General features: G+C 33.9%; 1 protein-coding gene across 1 annotated transcript in view; it reads left to right on the forward strand.

Annotated features, from left to right (window-relative positions):
• Positions 1 to 2,074: 2,074 nt before the first annotated feature.
• The window catches only part of LOC126972531 (cell adhesion molecule Dscam2-like), a 157,434-nt gene continuing 136,339 nt past the window's right edge, over positions 2,075 to 23,169 (forward strand). Inside the window, exons 1-2 of the mRNA XM_050819358.1 lie at positions 2,075 to 2,252; positions 11,229 to 11,264. Of these exons, the coding sequence (XP_050675315.1) occupies positions 11,237 to 11,264 (28 nt within the window). The 5' untranslated portion in view covers positions 2,075 to 2,252; positions 11,229 to 11,236. The remainder of the gene's footprint in view (positions 2,253 to 11,228; positions 11,265 to 23,169) is intronic.

The raw sequence follows: 23,169 nt of genomic DNA on the forward strand, positions 1-23,169 counted from the left end.
CCAAATCGACCACACCAGATAAAAAATTTCAACTTGGCTTAAGATTTCTAAAATTCCGGTAAGCAAAACCTTCTCCTATAATGAGGTCATCATCAAAATCGCCAAGTATTTCGAGTAGACGTTTATGAAACTCTTTTTTTCAACAGTTTTGTAGCGAATTTTTGTTTATGCTAATATTCCTCGTAAAGCAAATATATTAGTCAGTAGCTTTATGATTGACACAATGCTAATGCTTTTTGATAATGCTTGATATTATTTTGATCGAAGAAAGGTTATTTGAATTTAATCTCCTGTTTTGTATCTAGGTATTGGTTATTCTTCATTCAACATCGGAGTATCACTAATTGTACGTACAATTCGCATTTTACTATCCGTACATCAGTGGGAGGCTCCTTTGCACAGGATGCCGGCTAAAATTTTGGGTACCACAACGGTGTTTATTTCTGCCGTGAAGCAGTAGTCTGTAAGCATTACTGTGTTTCGGTCTGGAGGGCGCTGTAGCTAGTGAAATTACAGGGCAAATCAGACTTAACATCATCATATGTCTCAAGGTGACGAGCGCAACTGTAGTGCTGCTCAGAATTTTTGGCTTTTAAACATTCCTGAGTGGCACTAATTAATTAAATGTAATGGGCAACGTGTATCAGTTACCATCAGCTGAACATCTTGATTGTCTCGTAAAAAAAGGATTTTCATAAAAAAAAAGTGCACGTTGGTGCATTTTCCCACGGAGTTTTTAAAAAGAAATTGGTAACATGGTAGAGAGGCAGAGTTGGCAAAGTATGTTTTTTATGACTTAAAGTGATGAGTTAAGCAAGATGTTGATTGCTGCGCGCTGCCCATTACAACACAGTTCCCCTCAGAATTCTTGAAAAACCCAAAATTTGAGAGGCCCTATGATTGCGCTCGTCTTGTGGACACCGAACGTACGGGTCACCTGATGTTAAGTGATCACTGCCGTTCAAATTCAATTGCAACAACAGAGGAATCACAGGAGTGTAACCGGCCTTTTTAAAGTATACGCACTATTTTTGATGGTACCCATTTTGTAGCATCCTGGAAGCACCGCACAAGGAAAAAAATCGTAGAAGAACTCCAGATATCCAGATGGTGGGGATGATATCCTTATTTATGGAGTGTCGTGCTTTTATTAAGTTTCATTTGTAGAGTTATTTCACTAAATACGGCAACTTTCAAATTTAGAAACAATCACTGCTTACTTTCCTGCTTGTCTTCAGAAAAAGGCGGTAATGTAACCGGAATGCTAAGAAGACGGCCACTGTTAAACACTCTGAACTAGCTACTGGTAATGATTCTAGTGAGAATCAAATCTGCAACGAACTTTAATGATCTATATAATATATACAGTAAATACTTCATATTATGTGAGTATAGTAAGAGGTATTTTTACATAAAACTAGAAACAAAATCAGTACCTGTTTCCTTTTGAGTTTAATTTTCTAAAACGCGCTGAACATTCATTTGTATGTTTTAGATTTAATCCATTAATACTTACATTATATAAATATTTAAATTGTACTCATACATCATGCAATTTTTTTTATCAAATTCACGACGAAAACACCGTTTATCAAAGTAAAGTACACTTAAAAGATATTTATTATGTTTAAATGTGATTTTATATACAAAGCCCTCGTGTAAATTAAAAATATATTTGATGTTTCGAATGACTTATTTGTATAAAGTTCAAAGCTATTCAACTTAAGGGGTGCCACGAAAAATGAATCGTAAAAAACGGGTTTCATAAATCGTAAAGATATATTTCAGCTGCTTCACTACAGCGAATAGTAGAAAGGAAAGGTATAAAAGCTTGCCCTTTATAAAAATACGTAAATAGCGGAGCGTAGAGAGTTCGTTTCGTTTGGAGAACGCACACACACACATCCACGTCTCTCATACGGGAATAAACGATGTGAAATGGGAAAAAAGTTAAATATGTATGGGTGTGGGTAAATATATAAATCGGTATATAAAGTTTATGTGTGATATAGGTAGGTTTCGCGCGGGAGGCTGTGGGTATCGCAATCGGCTCAGTCTCTCGCGGTGTTTCGAACTCTTCTTACGTCCCGGACGCTGTTTCCCACATTCACAATCCCGATACTTATCTGAAATAAAACAAACCAATGCTGTTCGGACTTTTACGAGCACAGTTATAAAATGTGTTGTGGTTCGACTTTACATATACCTAGTGTGGTACTTATATTATCAGAACGGAAGTTTTACGAAAGTTGGTGAGTTTTGACAACTTTTCTAAAGTTTTTACTACGTACCTACCGTTAACTCTAGCTGTATTAAGAACAATATAATTGTCTCTATTGTGTGCACGTGAAATTTATTTTAATATTTTTTTTAGTTTATCAAACGCGTTATTTAATTATTTATTTATTATGAATAAGTGTTATCTGATTTAATAAAAACAACTTTAACAATAATTTGATAATATAAATACGATATTATTTTCGATCAATTTTTCATTCGTCGATTGATTTTAGATAAAAATAATATAACTCCCGGAGGTTTATCGAATCATTTGGAATAATGATATTAACTGTATTAAACTTTCCTTGGGTATTAATGAGCATGATACACATACTCAAAAATAACTTAAATTTTTTGTATTACTTTCATATACTGATTATATTATAAACTATTGATTTTAGAATATTATATACCTACTTATGTTGAAAAGACTGGAGCATTTAATTATTTTCCAATTTTAATAATAACGCAATAGCTTTTGTTTCCTCGAGAAAGTTTTTTAAGTTTGGGACAAAATTCAATTTTCTTGCAATGATTTACGAAAATAAATGAGATAAATAATTTTTTTGGTCAGTAAGTAACTTCTTTTTAAATAATGCGTCGTCCAAAATTGTTTTGACAAGTTTGGTTTTAAATTATAATTAAGGGAATGGAAAAGTTATTGAATAAGTTAAGAGCATACCGGTTATGCTTTCAATTTTCGGAAAACTTACAGCTAACAAATCAATTTATCTAAATAAATTCTGAAGGACGTGATCCCAAGATGAAAAGATAATAATAATGTTTATTGTTAAAGATCATGTGTCGTAAGTAAAAGCTACGACCGTAGCTACATTCTCGTAGCAAGCTGCTTTGTAGGTTGTAGAGAGGATAATTAGACTTTATATAGAGCTGTATGCAATTCACGTCTGGCTTATATCCGGACTGCTATTTCTACTTTCAATACTTCTTTTAAAACACTTTTTAAATTAATATTGTTTTGTTATAAAGGAAGCCTATTTACAAATAATAAATAAACAAGCTACTGTTGGCCACTTGAAATTTCGTGAACAATTATGAAGCGTAATTTATTTAGATTAAATGCTTCTTGCTCACGCTATAGTTTAGCTCAATTGTTTTTTATAAAACTAAAAAATTCCTTTATTTGTTATTTTGTTTGTTCCCGAGTCATTGATGCTTGCAGTGGGAGGCTCGTTTGCACAGGATACCGGCTAGATTATGGGTACCACAACGGCGCTTATTTCTGCTTAACAGTAGTAATATGTAAATATTACTGAGTTTTGGTCTGAAGGGCACCGTAGCTAGTGAAATTACTGGGCAAATGAGACTCAACATCTTATGTCTCAAGGTATGGCGCAATTGTAGCGCCGCTCAGAACTTTCGGGTTTTTCAAGAAACCTGAGCAGCACTGCATTGTAATGGTTAGAGCGTATCAATTACCATCAGCTGAACGTCTTGCTCGTCTCGTCCCTTATTTTCATATTTAAAGATTTAGTTGCTTACCAGTGATTACCAGTAGCTAGTTCCGATAGTTTGATAGTGGCCGTTCTCTTAGCGACCCGATTACATAACCGCCTTTTTCTGCCATCAAGTAGGAAATAAAGCTCTTTGTGTCTTGATATGAAAGAAAGACATAACATCTCATTTCTCAAGGAGACGAGCGCAATTGTAGTGCCGCTAAGAATTTTTGGGTTTTCCAAGTCGTATTGATATCGTATTAAATACTTCGTTGTCTTGTGGCCATAGTACAGTTTTATGCTAGTTTGGGGCAAGATTTGTGTTAAAGTGTGTCAATATTATAATAATTATAATTTGATAAGTGGTACCTATTGTTTAATAAATAATAAAACATAATTCGAGTATAAGTTCATACATAGTAAGCAATTACATAAACTGTTATAGAAAATAACATTTCTACGGAAACATTACTTGTTAAAGTTATTCTAAAACATGTTATCCCTCAAGTTCAACTTAAATACTTCTGAAAGCATTAAAACAAATGGAATGTCAGATTTTGAAGAATAATGGCAACCGGAGCACTTTATGACTTGTAGCTCTGAATCACTTTACTCTATCGATCTGCACTTTTCAGAGCATTAAAAATGTAAATAGTACTTTGAAATGCTTTTAGCGTTTACAAGTTTGTAAAAACGATTGTGGACATATCGTACGATATACTAACGTGTTGATTCAAAACGTACGAGAGAGAAGAAACGTTAGAACACCTCTAACGGAGATACAGCAATATTGAAAAAGTAAGCGATTCTATCGTTATTGGAACCGATTTTGATTGAGAAGTCGTAACCAGTCAGCCACGCTTGACATTAACTCCTTAGTATTTTGATTATTTAAAAATACATAATAGCTTTAAAGGTAAATGTATATACTTCTATAATAAAGTCCCAGCCACTGTACAGGCATTATCTATAAATAAATTTAAATGTATTATAAAAAAATGGCTCTGTCGTAAATCCTATTACACCACTGCTGAATATCTAAATGATCGAAAAGCCTGGGACTAGATTGTGATTATTTTATAGCGATAGAAATGACTGTACAATATTGTATATTTTTATTGAAAAGAGCGCAAAAAAATAATGCTGGGAGAGTTTCTTGCGCCGCTTCTTCTCTCTCAGAGTGCCATATGTTTCCGAAGCGGTAGTAGTATCTAGTAGTTATTAGAAATGACATCAAAAAGAATTCTAAAAGAATCAAGTTTGAGAAAATTAATGCCTTTTATTGCCATAAGTATAGGTATACTTCTTTCATTAATTATATTAACTTGGTTTTTCAAATGATAAAAGATAAATATCTTAATTACTAATACTAATTATAAATACTGTTTTCCGTATTTTAGTGTCGGTACGTTCTTGCTTATTTTGCCTTCGCGTAGTTTATATTTTAATTCAAATTATATCATGTCAGATTTATTCAATTATGACAAAAAATTATAATGATAAATGTCAAACGTTACATTTATTTTGAGGACGAGCTTTAATGAGAAGAAGTGGTTTTATTTAAAGCTTCATCATTTTACAAACTATTTTATTTACAATCTATGCCAAGCGATGCAATAAAAATGCTCAAATTTCACGACTTACAGCTTAAACACATGATCGTATTTTGTGTGTGTTTAACATCAATATTTTGAACACTTCTCATTTGATTTTTAAAAAGTTATTGATGCCATTTCATGTAATTTTTATTAGGTAATGTACTTACGATGTTAGTTAAAAGTTTTTTGATATCTGTTATAGTTACGGAATAAACAGATTTATCCTTTCGTATTTCGTAACATACTATTCTCGTGTGCAATTCAGTTGTATGGAACCCTTATGAGAGCAAATATACTTTAATGATCGAACAAGTCCAAAAACAGTTCTTTATACATTTGTATAATAGGCAACATGGATAATATCCATTTATGTACCCAACACTCTTTTTACAAGGACATCTGGGCTTTGATTCACTGCAGTTACGTAAAATAATTCGTGGCAGAGTGGACTGCGTTATTACGTTTGCTGCGTATCTTTGTACCGACCTCGTACGTACGCACGCGGCGACACGCACTCAAACGCATAAGCACACGCCTGTAATACGCGCCATCTGTCTTCTAAACTCTGTACTTGAGGTAGCACCACAGTGTGATCTATTTGCCAGCTCGATGTAATGTTTGGTCAAAGAATGTAAGAATAGATTTGAGAGTATGATGCCTGTAAGCTCTATAAAATAAGATACCTAGTTTCATTATTTTGATTGTTTTCTTTCTTAAGTATAGTATCTTTGTAACGCTTTAAATTTAATCTGTAATGTTACATTGTGTTTCTTAATAAATAAATAAAATTTAACAATTATATACCGTGTATACTGGTAACTATGTTATCACCGCGCTGCACACTAACACCGAATCAATCTTAAGATTGTTCCCGACCTTAAGAAGTAAAGCATAAACGTACATTTGAATTCTAAAACAGAGAACACATTGATATGTGGCGGGCGAGGATCGAACCGGGGCTCCGTGGTGAGAGCCAACAGTTCTTTCTATTGCTCCACCGAAGATAAGGTCTTATTTATTTTTAACTAAACTCACAGCACGTTATCTAATATATTAAATTCTAATATCGCGGTGTTTGTAGTTAAACTCCTTCGAAACGGCTTGACCGATTCTCATAAAATTTAGGTAGGTCTGAGAATCGGACAACATCTATTTTTCATCCCCCTAAATGTTAAGGGTGGTCCAAACCAATTTTTATTTTTTATTTTTTTGACATTATTTTTAATTTTGTTTGATTATAAGTCAGCATTAAAAAATACACACAACTTCAAATTTTCACCCATCTACGATCAACAGTTACTTTTGTATCGCTATTTTAATATCGGCAATGCAATGTTTGTTGGGTCAGCTAGTATACTATAATATAACCTATTTGAAATTGTTAACGACAATTATATGTATACTAATATTATAAAAAGGAAACATTTGATTTTTCATTTGTTTGTTTGCATCTGAAACTACTGAACCGATTTGGAAAATTGTTTCACTGTTGGGAAGCTACACTATCCTCGGGTGACATAGGCTATAGTTTCAAAACAATTAGGGATATTTACTAAAACTCCAATAATATAACCCAAGGTTTAAAAAATACTTAAAATATTATATATATCGGGTACACTGCGAAAACTATTGCTGATAGAATGAAATAATGTAGGTACTACGACTTTGCAGAACATATCGTTATTTACAAAAAGTGTCGCGACAGCATATGTTATAACTGTTCTTTAATTTTAAAATTTTAATTTAAATGTTGCAACTACGTGCTCAGTCCTGTGTACGCGAAGTCGCGGGGTGTCAGCTAATTTTCTTATATAAGTGTATAAAAAGAAATGTCTGAGCTCAATACTCATATTAAAACAGAAAAGTTCTGTTCCAATGAAAACTTCAAGATTTAAAATCCCAAAATTGTTTACTCACAAAGTTTGACATGAGAATTCTCAACTTTTACTCAGCGAAAGTCCTAACCAAATTCTTAAATTCTCCGAAACCAACAAGTTCGTGTACAAAGTTTAAAGCCTTTTGAGCGGCCTGCACTAAGAGGTACGAAACTTGATTACATCTTGTAAAAGAGCGCACTTTTGTTAAATTCGTTTTTAGGTTGGGTAGGTACTCTAAATACCTACAAATATTGTATTAAACAATTTGTTATGTTTTTAAAGTGATAACCCTGACTTCTGAAAACAAAAGTTTTTGAAGATAAAGCCACAACCTGAGAGTTGAAACAAAGCATACATGATTTTATCAACGGTATGTCACTCAAACGGTTGCCTCAGTGGGAAGAGCGCTCGCACGGAACGCGAGAGGTCGCGGGTTCGAGCCCCGCATCGTTCGTAAAACTTTGTTTTTCAAATTTTATTTGTAAATTATATAGTCAAACCTTCCTCAAGAACCACGCTATCCATTGGTGAAAACAGCATGAAATTCGGTGCAGTTGTTTTTTAGTTTATCGCGAACAGACAGACAGACAGACGCGGTGGAGGACTTTGTTTTATAATATGTAGTGATTATTGACTAAGATATAGAAAAATATAAAAGTTTTAGAATTTCATTTTGTGCTCCATTTAATAAGGCATCCAATATATTAATGTTCAAAGTTAGAATCGTTTTTAATATTTAATAAAAAGTAATAAATCATAAACGGTATAAATATAAATTATGGTATTATAGCTTTTAACCGCGACTTCGTCCGCGTGGAATAATTACCTTCGGCAGCATTTTTTTCATTTAATATTGCTTTAACTTTGCAAATAATACACATACAAGCTGTGGTTAATACATTTTCTACCAACTATAGAACTTTCATCCCCACTCAGGGTGAAATTTTCAAAATGCTAGAACAAATATTTACTTATTTCTTATCAAGTGCCTAAATACATAGTTTCATGGTGTCATCCTCGATAGTGACGAACTTCCATACAAACTTCCACCCCCATTTATATTAATTATTGTTATTTGCGATAAAGGTAAGGTATTTTTCCATGTCCGTTCTCTTGTCTATCTCTGTACTAAATTTCATCAAAATCGGTCATGTGGCTTAGGCATGAAAGCGTAACAAACAAACTTACATTCACATTTGTAATATTGGTAGAAATTGGATGCATCAACCTTTAGAACTTGAATTGATTGTTTGTGTAAGGATGTCGTATTTATTATGACGGACATTCACGATATATATTTAATTGATTTGATGCCGATATTTTGATCCAATTGCATGACTACAACCATCATAATAATTACAATGTTATAGTTCCGCGATGATAAAAGTTTAAAAACATATATACAGTAAGGATGCTTTGAGTGCCAACTAGTCAGTGTAAAAAAGTACCCGTAATCATAGATTCAATTTTATTGTAATTTATAGAAATTATAAATATATATTTACGAATTTAAATATTTTTTCTTATATAAGAAAAAAGGGGGCAAACGGGCAAGAGGCTAACGGAACGGGGAGTGGTGATAAATAATAAATTTTAGTATCTTATAAAATGGAATGTACCAATTTATATTTATTCCTCAGTATTTAAGTCCTAAACAAGCTGTATGTAGTGAACGAGTAAGCAGGGAGAAAACATCACTTAAAACTTATCTTTAGCACGGTTCGGTAGAACAGAGTTTGGGCATTAGCTTCAAGCAGTTTGTAAGCTCGAAAAAATGTTAAACAAACAAAATAAAAGCTCCGTAAAGTACTGTTCTAGTACAGATTCAGTTCAAATTTTTATGTGCTTACATACATACATTTATACCCGCACGCCTTTCCCCGTCGGGGTAGCAGACAGAACTGACATCTTATAGAATTCTAAAGACATCATTTTTGAGAAAATATATGCCTTTTATACCTTTTTAACGGCACTTGCTTATCCATACAACCCACACGCGCTTTTTCTAAATTAATTACTCTTTTCATACATGCTCGCCGGTACCGAGTGCTTCGGACCTTTACTTTTTTCAATACGTCCAGAATTTGGTCGACGAATGTTCTGCGAGGTATCCCGCGACCGACTTGCTCACACACACTTGCCTTATATATATTTGATGCGTCATTCTTTCTTCACTCATTCGCTCCACGTGTCCCAACCATTTCAACATTTCTTTCTCAATCCTTGTCACGACATCTTCTTTCAGACCACAGCAAGCTCGTATAACTTCATTCGGAATTCAACCAATCAAACTCACCCCACACATTTCCTTTACTTAAAACTGTATATGACCAATAATATTCGGCTATATTTTTTACCAGAAAAAGTGACAAGACGAACATGATGTTCACCTCGTAAATGATACGCCCTGCCCATTATAGTGCAGTGCAGGATTCTTGTGAAACTAAAAATTCAGAGCCACATCGCTATTGCGTACGACACTTTGATACGTAAGATGTTAAGGCTGGATTGCATCAACTTAGCTGTTATAGTTAAGGATTAAGTCAAATTAACGTTTTTGTTCTATTTAATTAATGTAAAACGTTGCCAGTGATGACTTACGGCACACAGACGTGGTCGCTAACCATGGGCCTGATGAGATAGCTTATGGTCGCTCAGAGAGCAATGGAGATGGCTAGGCTATGCTCGGAGTTGCCCTGCGAGATTGAATCAGAAATGAGGAGATTAATAGGAGCACCAAAGTCAGACATATCCCAAATGATTGCGAAACTGAAGTGGCAGTGGGTAGGGCTCCCTAGATATAGCTCGACGGAGAATTGGCCGTTGGGGCAGTAAGGTCCTTTAATGGCGACCACGTACCGAAAGACGCAGTATTGATAAGCTCCCGACAAGATTTACCAGTGATCTGGTCAAGATTGCCGGAATACGTTGGATGAGGGCAGCGCAGGACCAATTGTCGTGGAGATCTTTGGGGGAGGCCTTTGTCCAGCAGTGGACATCTTCCAGCTGATATGATTACTTTAACCTTGCTGATTCCTGGGCATAGTTAAAGTTAGAAAGTGAAATATCAAGTCAATATCGAAAATTTATTTGAAACTTTTGACATTATTTAACATTAACAATAGCATTAACCGCCAAAGATTTCGGGACGGTTTCAGTTAACAATAACAGTCATCTAAAATTTGTCAAATGCTCAACTCTGTTAAAGGTTATATGGACAAGAACTAAAAACTATAAAATAATTTTAAGCAATAGTATTTATTATCTATTATTTATTTTTCAAATGATGGATTAACTTATGAGATTAAGTACACAAATTAAATATGAAAATAAAATTTATGATGCGGGACCTGAACCCGCGACCTCTTGCGTTCCGTGCGAGCGCTCTCGCACTGAGCCAATCGTTCCAGTGACGTAAAGTTCCTAAATCTTGAAATGTCTTGTTCAACTCTCAGGTTGTGGCTTCATCTACAGGATCTACTTTGCAGTTGATAACCTGCTCAACCCCAATATTTGCATATTAGGAAATTGACTTGAAATATCCCTATTTCAAATCTAAGCAATTTGATTTTTTTTAAATTGTCATCTTTCATAAATTTTGTTTTCAAATTTAGTTTGTGTAATACACTACAATTATATATCGACTAGAACCGACATCATCCGAACGAGTCTTACCACCAGTCTCATTAAACACTCAGAAAATTAAGTGTAAGGCACGCCTTAAAAAGTTTTCTTTCAACTTTGCGCTTAGTTTATCGTTTTTACTTCAATAAAACAGTGCAATTTATACCGCTATAGAACGAACTCTGCGCAACTTTTAGTTCGGATTGCTATTAAGCGTTTTTTTTAGTTTTTAAAGTAAAATTTACGTTAACTTTTATTTTTTAGTTTTTAAACAATAATTTCCTTAAACTTTAGGTATTGTTTGTACAACTCCCACTTCATATCCCTTAGCTGTGTTAAATTGACTAGAATTTATTGATTATTAAAAATCTAAAATGTTGTTTTGTTTACAGGTTCTGACATGGAGATACCTATTATTATTCTCATAGGTAAGTAAAATAAAATTATAACTTTTATTTAATTCTCCATTAAATAGTAAAATATCCGGACGACCGAGCCTTGCTCGTATTTCTAAGAATGTACAAAACTTGAACAAAAATAAACTAATATGACATCTAGGTTCGAACCGGGGTGGGTCTTCTACTTTCCGGATCACCCATCTGAGCTATTACAGTCCTGTTTATAGTGGCAAAATTTACCTTTGTATTCTAATGTTGTTGTAGCTGTTTCTCATTAAAACACGGATAAAACTACATTGCTTCAAATTTAAGCCTAGCTAGATCGTTTTATCGCCCCCGAAATCCCCTGTATACTAAATTTTATGAAAATCACTGGAACCATTTCTGAGATTCAGATTATATATACAATACTATATGCAAGAATTGCTCGTTTAAGGATATAAGATAAAACGATAGGGGTACGGGCTGAAGTAGAAGGTATTATGTCATTTCAACCTGAAGACAAAGTCCAAATATCCAAATGAAGACGTAATATTTTGACCACTGTCTCTGTCTCTTTCCATTCTGAGTGGTCATACAACCTTGATGCTGTGATCAGCCAAAAACTTAGTGATCCATTTGCATACTTCAAGGGAAACCCTCTAGGCGTTACGGCCCCCAGACCCCAGAGGAACGGAAGGCAGGTCGATCGGGGTGTGAAGTCAACATAAGGACCAACAATATTTTTGCAGAAAGAGCGCTCAGCTATATAGCAAGTGATAGATATTATGTATTTAAGTAACACACTGTAAAATTAATAAATTTTATTTGCAATAGAAAATTCAATTTTTTTCTTTGTTTCAGTATTTATGGCAAGACTATTTTGATATAAAATAATAACAAACATGTACATTGAAACAACAATACAGAATCCAAAAAAGTTCTTTATAGAACCCTCGGAGACATTAGCACATAAAAATTGACTTACCAGTTGTTTGTGTCGTAAAATATTGATATAATTTCCTCTAATATATTAGGAAAAAACTCATGAATACATGATTATCCAAATGATTTGAGTTCTCTTTAGTGTTGATTCCGCTAATATTTGACACGTGTTTCGCCTCTACACGAGGCGTCCTCAGGACGTGTTGCAAAGTAACACCTACTTCAACAAATTTTCTCATACATGACATTTTACTTGTTTGACAAATGACGACTGATTTCTGAAACAAATTTTCATTCCCCTTTTTACCCCTATTTTTAGTTATATATAAAGAAGTTACTTGCGACAAATTGTTAAAGAGAATGTGTAAAAATCAATAAAGTATTTTTATTTATACATTTCACTAATTACCAACACAGGTTGAGCTTTAATGAGAAGAAGTAGCAAGAAACTCATTTTTTTAAATCAATATTAACAGCTTCAATAGCTTAAAATTTAAATAATATTTATTTATTTACGTGAATTTTAACAGGAAATAATCATAAAAAGAGTAATGGTTGCAGTCTCGATGATAGGATTTACAAGCGATGTTCATTCACGAGCATGATACTCGTACATGGACCAGCCATCGGTTCCCTAGCACATATCTTGCGACCCGTCCCACGACTACACCGCGAGTATGACAAATACGGGAACAAAACCAAATAACAAAAACAGATGTGCACGTATATTATATGCAATGCTTACGTGTTGAAAAACATGTACAAATAAAATAAAGTGTTAACGTTGAACTGCAAAATGCAAACGCAAACAATACAGTTTCATACACAAAACAATTTGAGTACATAATATAACAGAACTGAGGCCAAGTTCTACATTTGTTGTGACAAGTTAGGTTGGCTCAACCATACTCCACCTGTGTCATTTTCCGTGAAAATGTGCACTCATTATTTGCTTGTTTCTTTTGTTCCCGGCCCTAACTGTTTCTGATAGCGCAGCATGCATATTCACCCATATTTTCCAGTTATTACGTTCCAACTAATTCGTTCATTTTAGGAGCAAGTTAGATGACTATAATCTCCTTAATTGCTCTCGGGCTACCAGACAGAAAATGGTTTATTAGTAAGTTGAACTGTAGGCGTCGCAAAAGTCTAGAGAATTGCATGCTTTTTAATATTTACTCGCAAAGTAATTTCCTCCCTATTATGAATACTTAAATATTCATCTGATATATATATAGTTTATGGACATGATATTCCTAGTTCAGATTGTTCTAACCCTCATCGTAGAATATGTATCAAATAAATTTAAAAAAAATATTTCGATATTTAAAAGGATTGCTATAATCGGTAATCCTGAAGATTCTGGTAACAAAATTGGGACAGATTATATAAATTATTCAATTTTCGTCGGTGTTTGATAAGTGTTCAAAGATTGAATTCAATTCGAAGTTTTAAAGTGAGTAAAAATTGCTTTCAAAGATTCCGTTACATAGATACATCTTCTAGGTCGTGTTCTTCATTGCTGAAGGTTGTGTCCTCACTCCACTCTGGTCAAGGGTCTGTCAGGTTGTCTTCGGGCAATGTAGCTGTAGTAAAGTAGTGAAGGCCACTCTGGTAGCAGTTGGTTAAAAGTCTGAGTTTTATGTGAAGTAGTTTTAGAATTGAGACATTAGTTCTCTTGGCCGTGCGTGGTATATGCATTATCAGTCGCCAGCACCACATTTCAAAGGCATTTTCATCCTCTCTATAGAATCTCTTCGTATCTCCTTTTCATAGCCTCCTTGAACCGTCAGTAGGGAGTTGAGATACAGGAACTGAGAGGCAAATTCAAGGTTACTTACTTCTCCGGTGCGAGTTAGTGTAGCAGTCTATTACTACTTTGGTCTTTGATCTGTTGACACCATTATATTGGATTTGTCTGAAGAGTTCGCTAAGTTTTTCTTAGGACCATGCGATGAGAGTGGTATCTTCTTCATATTCAAGATGCTGCTAATCTTAGTCCCGCCTATTGAGATGCCGCCCTGCCAGTCGTCTACGACCGTTCGCATGATCAACTCTCCGTATATGTTGAAAAGGATAGGATGCATCCACTCGTACCATTTCTCTAGTTTGAAAGGTCCATACCAACATAAGGGAAATACATACATATTTTGTTGCGCCCGTTCTAATCAGGTTTGAGGCATACTTTTTTTAATTTGAATTTGAATACCAGGCTAATAAAAGCGTGTCAAAATCAGTAGTATGTTACTATTTGCTGTCTTAAAGCGTCAATTGTGAATCTTAATCATCCAGGCTAATATAACTTTAACAGACTGCCTTATTTTGAAGAATCACAAACTTAGATTTAACTTTACACTAACCTCTCCTAGACATCTAAACAATTAAATTGCGTTCTTTGACAAATGCTATCCCAAATCGAACTTTTCAATGGACTATAAAAAAAATTGAGCATTATCGGATAGTTTCTTTATTGAAGTAGGCGTTACTTTGCGGAAATCCATAATTATCAAAATGTTTTGAGTTTTCTTTAGTGTTAATACCGCCAATATCTGTCTTTAAGTAATTCGACAAGAGTTTCGCCTCTACACGAGGCATCATCAGGAGTCCATACTTGCCAAACTCTATACAAGACATTTGCAACAATCTTATCTCTTGTCATTGAATCAGAAGTTTGTCACAATGTCATAAAAACGAATTACTCTATCTCAACTAGGTCACGGACGGCATAATACATTTAAATTCACAAATAATCAATATTCAAAACGTATTTCAAAAGCGATACGAATAATAATAAGCAGAATTCACAGAACGATCAAATGTTATTGCAACAATTGTGCAATAATTCCGATGAAATGAATTTCGATATCATTGGAATGGTATTGAAAGAGATGAACACAATCGACTTTTCTCTCCGCTCCTTTAAGCTTCTTGATGTAAAGCTGATATATCTAGACAATATTTTATTATTAATAGTGAGTTTTACTGTATCAGCCTTACAAATAAACTTACTACAGAGTTATACCTGAGAATAAACCAAGAATAATCAAAATGTTGACTCAACGCTGACAACACTGTCAAAACAATGATAATTCACAAGTTTTCCGAATGTAAAGCAGCCTTGCAAATAAACGCGTGAAACGTCAAACATCCGAATAAAGTATAAACCAATCAATAAGAAAAATGTCTATTTGTAAACATTTTTCATATTCTTGGTTTATTTTCAGTTATAACTTTATACCAAGTTTAATTGTAAGGACGTTTATGTATTTTTACGCACTGTTTTTACGTGTCATTCAAGTATGAAAATACACGGGGCGAAACGGATACAAGGTAATTTCGTCTGTCCATTACACCATATTATGTAAGAATCAATGTGTTTATAAATTATATCAACTTGATATCGGCTACTGAATTAGATGAAATTGATATTTTTATTAGTTGATAATTGATATTCAAATTGATAATGACAGCCGCTGATGACTACTATAGAAATATATATAAATTACGTGACACGTTGTTTGTCTGCGATGGACTCCTAAACTAATGAACGGATTTTAATGAGGATTATACTTCATGGAGTGCAGTTTGGTCCAACTTGAGAGATAGGATAGTTTTTATTTCGATTCGGGACCCATAATTAATTTTATTTTGAATATTTGTTTTGTATGGACATATTTTCTATGAGAGAATTTAGTGACGCATGGTTTGACAGATCTGCTGTGAAACAATTTCACTGTAACAACAGGGAGGATATTTTACGAAATAATTCATGATGTTATAAAATATTATTGACATATTCATAAAAACCAGTAGTTTATTTATCATGTACAAAACAACGTCTGTCGGGTCAGCTAGTAGAAATACATAATAAAATTAAATATCTGTGTGTAAATTTATAGAAAATATTACTAAATGAGACCAATATGAGGTTACCGGAACATGTGCGAATATATATTATACAGAATATAGTGACACAAAATAAATAAAGTACTATCATATTATAAGTATAATTAAGGTATCTGCTTACATAATATAAAGGTATTATTTCAAATAAGCTCCTTTTACTTGGCAGAATTGCGTAGTTTGGGAATCGAGTTACTAATAACCTTATATTATTTATAGACTATGACAGCTGTGAAAACGTCGAAAAAAATTGAAATTGAGAACTAACCTCTATTTTGAGAAATTCACGCACATTAAGACAAAGTGTCATACAAATCGCGAGTGTAAGACGTAGCTTGTCACGCACACTAAACTAATATTGTATAACACTAAATTATTTTTATCGGTTGTGAGTTGTCTAACAACTAATAGAGCTTGAAAATCAAAATAAAATTTGAAACTCATGTTTTTCCGTCCTATAGGATTCATTTATTATGAATAAAAATGTTAAATAATTCAAATTCAAATACTTTTATTCAAAACAGTATATGAAATCACAATTGAAATTAAAGTAGTTAATTTTAGAAAGTAAAGTAAATATGAATTATAACATTACATCGTTAACAAGCTTACGCGAAAACAAATTGTATTGATAACCACATGACTTTTTACATTTTACATCACACGACACAAGATGACCGCGTTCAAAGCACTATTTTCCACGAGGGGTGGAAGGTATGGAAACAAAAGATGCTCGTTTCCTCGGCGTCTCCGAGCCATAAGGCTGAGGGGGGGAAGGGTGTCACAATGCGGGCATTGTTTGTGCCCGGTGACAGGAAAAACTCCGACCTCCGTGTTTCTGTGAATTTTTTATTTCTACTTTTCAATACTTCCCGCGCTTTGTCAGACTGTTTGCGAGCCTCTTTGACCGTGTCGGAATGATCGCGTTATTTATGGAGACAGGATACTGACGCAGCATCCTGTTTAATTAAAATCGGTGTACTTAAGATAATGACCTTTAGTCTTAGAAAAGAAAACAAAGAAAAAATAATCCTTTATTCAATCAGGTCAAAATGACATTAATGAATATCAAAGATTTTAACACCACTTCGGAAATGTTAAGCTTTCATGAGTTTCTTGCCACTTCGACATGAAACTCATTGCAACTATTTTTAATCTTAACTTACAGTTTCAGCATTATACACTATACTTTAAATAAAGTGTGTAAAGTGATGCAATAAAATAATTCAAACGTTTTGACTTACTTGTGTAAGTGTAAGTTAAAAAAACAGAAGTGTTTATACATAAAAGAAACTCAATAGAGTAAGGTGTACAGTAGATATATCAATACTGTAAATATACGAACAATTATATATTTAAACTAATTACTTAAATTGTACATTAAAAATTCAAAAACAAAAAATAAAAATCCCCAAAGATAGAATCAACCAGGCACCACAAGCAGCGCCCGTTCCAAGGTATTTACGCTAAGTTTCACAAAATCACTTTAACACAGGTTTAGTCCCTACGGGAGGCATCTTTAGGAGCTGTTGCTTCGCCAAACTGTGAAAATAGAAATATATTTATTTACTATAGTAGGTAGTATTTAAGAAAATATATATAAAATACAATCAAAAATGATGCGAAAATGGACACCGCTCAGCGTATGCTGTAGCAAATGCTACAGCGCTGTTTTCAGCGTAGCCCATTACGAGATAACTCGCGCAATGAACAAACTCCCAGCCCATTTTTTTAAAATCATACCGTACCAAAATTGCTTTGCCAACTTAATATAATATTATACAATTTTAGGTGGCCTGCGCAGAACCAGACAAAACCATGCATTATTATCTTTATATATAAGTAAGCCTTATTGGTTAAATAAATAAATAATTCTTCTTTGGAACGAGAGATTTCAAAACATCGGAGAGAAATATTATATTTTACTTTTCAGATGGTTAGTAAGGCAATAGATTAAGTAAAATCAACATGGAGACATGAGATAACAAACATACAAAACATATACAGTCGAATTAAGAACCTTCTCAAATCTTTAGAGTTAGTGGAAATTCAATTAAATGGAAAAGTATCAATCAGTTTACGAAATATACCGAGATCCCTGAAAATTTGAAAACCGATGAAAGTTTTACAAAAGTATCCCAGGATGAATTTTAGCTTACAAAATATCACCCTACTGTACACAGCCATTCAAATACTCAATAGGTTGTATTCCAAACAATAAACGAAATATTTTCACAAAATAACACCGCAAATCTCTTAGAGCTGTAAGCCGCGGTCGAGTGAAATTTATATAACAGCTTTTTAAAGTTTATAAAATAGCTGTACGATTGTATCCTAAAGGTAAAGCCGGCGCGGTAGCTTAGCCGATGTATATATCCGTCGGATGTTCCCTCCCAACTCCCCCGTGACCTTTCCGGACCTCACGAATCCTTATTTACCCGTTTTTCCTTATCAAACAGAAGAGTTCGTTAGACATTATCAATGTCCCCAACATATTGATTATGTTACGGTCAATAGATATAATATATACTTTAATACGTCAGCAATACGATATAAAGATGGCTTTTTTAGATGGAATACCAACATACATGATTAGATTTAACATACATTTTAGGTTTAATCTTCAATATTGATATTTGCAGAGGGTGGCTGTTTGGCTAGTCTTGTTTCTGTCCTACTAACACTAACACCGCGTCCAGAATTGAACTATTGTGTTCGCCAATCATACTTATAGCTCGTCGTCGAACCTTGCCGCATTTAGGAACCGCAGTATCTTCATGACGCGAGTATTACAAACAGCATCTGGGAGTAGGGTTTCTTCGCCAAGGATGTTGTTACGCATACGCATTAGTGGACCGCTATTGCAGAGGAGATGAAGAGGCAAAATCTGCAAGTTCTTTCGTTTTCTATTCCGACCACACTGAGGTGCTTATTTAAGCGACAGTGTGCAGTTAGTATCCTGGTGAGTATGCATAGGTTTTTCCTGCTCAATGATAGGGCTTCATTCGCGTTTCTGTTATTGAATGTCTTCATCAATGCTTTGGAATAGTTTAAACCTGTTGATTTGCTCCAGCGTTCTTCAATCTTCAATAGGGCAATGCATCATCAAATTAGTGAAATAATATTTTAAAGTAGAAAGCGAGTTTTTGTCGTTAATTCGATCTAAGTGACTCTTTCACTGACAAACGATAATACGTCCCAACGCACTGCTGATGGCTCTAATAAAGATATTTAATTTAAATTTTATCGTTTTTATTATGACTTTAATTTATAACATACCTTAGTAAGTAACAATCTTTATAAAAAGGTTACTAAAATAACTTATTAAAATATTGAAAATTAATTAAATAAACAGTATACAGCGTGTTGCTATAATGGCGACATTGTACGAATAGACGGGTAGAGCTATCTAACCTTATCGATATAAAATTATTCTAAAATTTAAAGTAAATAATTGAAGTTTTGAAACAAACAAATCATATATTTAGGAAACAATACTTTAATCACCCTTACGTGTTCTTATAATACGGCACGAAGTAGGTGTCAGTGCCTACGCAGCACGCCAGCGCGCGGCTACTAGATTACTTACAGGATGTTCCGAAATGATATGACACAGTTTCTTGTGAACATATTATAGATTTATATAAGATCTATTTTCCTACTCCCTGAAGAGTTGGTTTTTTATTAGGCATCTAAATTCGCCGTCATTTTTTGTTTCATAGAGTTTTTTTTTTTCAATTCGCAATTGTGGTGTTAACGTCTTTTTCTTCAAAAGTATGTTTTTTGGTACTAGATCTTGTTAATATTGCATGACTTTAGCGCGTGTTCACACGAGCGCGAATTGTTTCGACACTTCGCGACACGGCGCGACATAAAAACTTATATCGTTCACATAAAGTTCATATTATTTTATCAATATAAAATGTCCCTGCGCATGCCCATCGCCCGAATAAAAACCGCACATGCGTTGCGCACAAATTGCGTATCCCCGCGACAGGCCTGTCTCACTCCCCGTGTAGGTATCGAAATCGTAAGTAACTACGCGTGTCGCTATGTCTTGGTCTTCCAACGCCTACATTACTATCTGCAACGAATGTAGATTTACAACGAAAGAATATTGATTTAAAATTACGATTACATACCTATTTATTTTATAGAAAAAACTGAGCTATTTTTATAAGATGACCATATTATACTAGGTACAAAAGGAAGGTTTTTAGATTAAAAAGACAACCCTAACGTCGTCAGAAGAGGTAAGAGCCACGCGACAGAAAGAGAGGCAATTTTTAGACGAATAAAAATGCAGGTTAATAGCGCTGTGTGATCTGAATTGCACCTTATGGTATGGCCGCAAGAGTTACTATTTCTTTAAATGATTTTGCGGAGTGAGCCTTCTGTAATTGTACTATTACATATTCTTTGGTATATGTAATAAGTCAATATTACTTTTTCTCTTATTCAATGTAGACAGAGACATTACACACCACAATAAACACATAGAAACTGTTGGGTTTTTAACGGATACCCCATAGCATTTGACTCTGAACGGACGCGTAGTGCGCTGATAGAAAGCTACTCGAGCGCAATCAGCGCTTGCTGAAATCGTGTGGTATGAACGGGCCCTTATTCGCCATGCAAAAGTGGACTGTATGAAGTCACATACTCGGATACCTAAAGTTGACTTGGCGCAAAATGTGCCACTTCACATGAATGTAACAAGAAAAATCGTGTTGCCCGCATAATGACTACTTGAAAATACATCTGAATAAAGCATTGGTAGTGTCGCTTTTTTAAATCGAAGCTAAATTTTACTGCGCGAAATGTTCTACACGTTTTTTCGAATGATGCGAGAATTTGATTAAACCTTATATTTTTGTTTAATAACAAAGCTTAACGTAGCTATTCTTAAAATGAAAACATTTGCATGTAAATACTTGTTACACGTTAAAACTTTTGTAGGTGTATTTCCATTTTATTATACCCTGGTACCTGAAACTAAGAATATTTGAAGTTTTCTCTTAATCTTGAATCTTGAAATTAATTCTTTATTTCAAATTCAAATTCTTCAAACTAATACCTAAATATACCTACTTAATTCTAGATCTTTGCATAATATTTTTTTTCAATTATTCCGTAAATTTTGAGAAAATAAATGCATGATTGTAATTTAATTATTTTGTAAAACAATGAAACTGTAAGTGTTGATTTAAAAAAAGTATCAATGCGTTTCTTGCCATTTTTTTTGTTATGGACTCAACCTTTTTTGACGTGATGGTAAATGGTAAAAAGTATTACTTTTATCATTCATTAGTGTAATTTGTTTGAGTTTGATTTGATTTATACGATCTAAAGTATTTTTTTTTTTGGGTATATGTTGGAAGTTTCAATTAATAAATTGTGAAAGGGAAGTAAGGGCAACAAGCGAAGCACTGCTTACGACTGTTTAGGTCTAGAGAACGTAATTAGACTTTACTGAGACTTAACTTACGTAAAACTAAGCTGATTGTGATTAAATGCGAACTTGACATTTGCATTGGACTGTCTTATCATAAGCTCAGCATTATTTTAGCTGTCGAATGACTAAACTTATACTCAGCTAAGTTTTACGTAAGTACAGTCTGAGAAATCTCTGCCTAAAAGCAGTGGAAAACAGACCAATTTGATGTAGAAATCAGCAAATATAAAGCGAGCAAAATTCCCGTTCCTGATAACTGACTTAAAAAAAGTTAGTTAAACAATTTCCACCATCGTACATGTATGAAGGAAGCGTCTCCTTTTCATCGAAAAATCAGTCCATCGGTATGTAATTTGTGATAGAAAGAAGCAACGTACCGACACATTCGTAGCAGACTATATCCGGAGGATATAGCTCCCCCCCCCCAATAACCTCCCCCCCCCTCGTATCCAATACATTCAAGTCCTCCTCGTCCCCACTCATGTGGAACGCATTACGTTGCCATACACTTGTAATACAATTTGGTTTATAAATACTTTTTGGATCGCCTGGTGAAGGATCGTTAAGGAAATGAATGTCTGTTAAATATTGAAAGTGAAATAAATTATAGTAATTAAATATTTTATGAAAAAGAAAATTTATTTAATTTGTATAAAATTTTATGGCCGATGTGGGATTCGAATCCGCATCTCTCGAGGTACGTCCCAAAGCTTTTACCAACTAAGCCGAACGTCTACATGCCGCATCATCCGTATAAGTAAAGTATAGGCACATAGTAGTGATACTTACGTATTTAAATAATAGATATGAAATACGATTATACCAGTAAAATATAAATAAGTACCGAATATACACTTACAATATACTTAATCTGTTTCATATTAATATAATATAAATAACGCTTCTAATATCTCTGTGAAATATAATATAATTTTTCTAAATTAAATTATTACCCTAATTATTATACCAACTATTGCAAGCATTTATGTAAAAAGTGAATTTCATGACAATTTCCATAGACCCAAACAAAAAAACACGTATGACTTATGGAGCTCTTGGCGTCATTCATTGCGATTGCCACATCGCAACCCACGCCACTCTCGTTTTTTGACTTTTCTTAGGCTGCATTTAACGCTCGACAATGTCAACGCTATAACAAAGAAAACATAATATTATGAACGTGTACAGTTCAGTGCTGATGAATTGCTACGAGCGTACAGCTACGTCCGGCTGACGAGATTAGCCACGAACTAGGGCTTCCAATCCCGCGGCCTGTATTGAAACTCGGCATTTGCGGGACTACGAATTTTCAATCCCGCGGCATCTCGGTATTTGCGGGATCACGGGTATTCAAAATATGCACATTTTAAAACAATGAATTTATCAACTTCACATTTATTTACGTACATATTACTATTAAAATGAGATCAATCAAATTATACTGATTTTTTTTTCTCAAAAAAAACAATAACATTTCTGAATAAAAAGCAAATCAAAGCAAAACCAATCGTTTTCAAAAAATACACAAAGCAAAATAAAAAAAAACAACCAAAAATAACACATTTTAAACTGATTAATTATTACGCTGATTTATTAAGCTAAGATTATTAAGCTGACAAACTTAACAATTAATGTTAAGTTTGTCAGCTTTTA

This window comes from Leptidea sinapis, chromosome 26 (assembly GCF_905404315.1).
Source record: "Leptidea sinapis chromosome 26, ilLepSina1.1, whole genome shotgun sequence".
NCBI classification, from domain to species: domain Eukaryota; kingdom Metazoa; phylum Arthropoda; class Insecta; order Lepidoptera; family Pieridae; genus Leptidea; species Leptidea sinapis.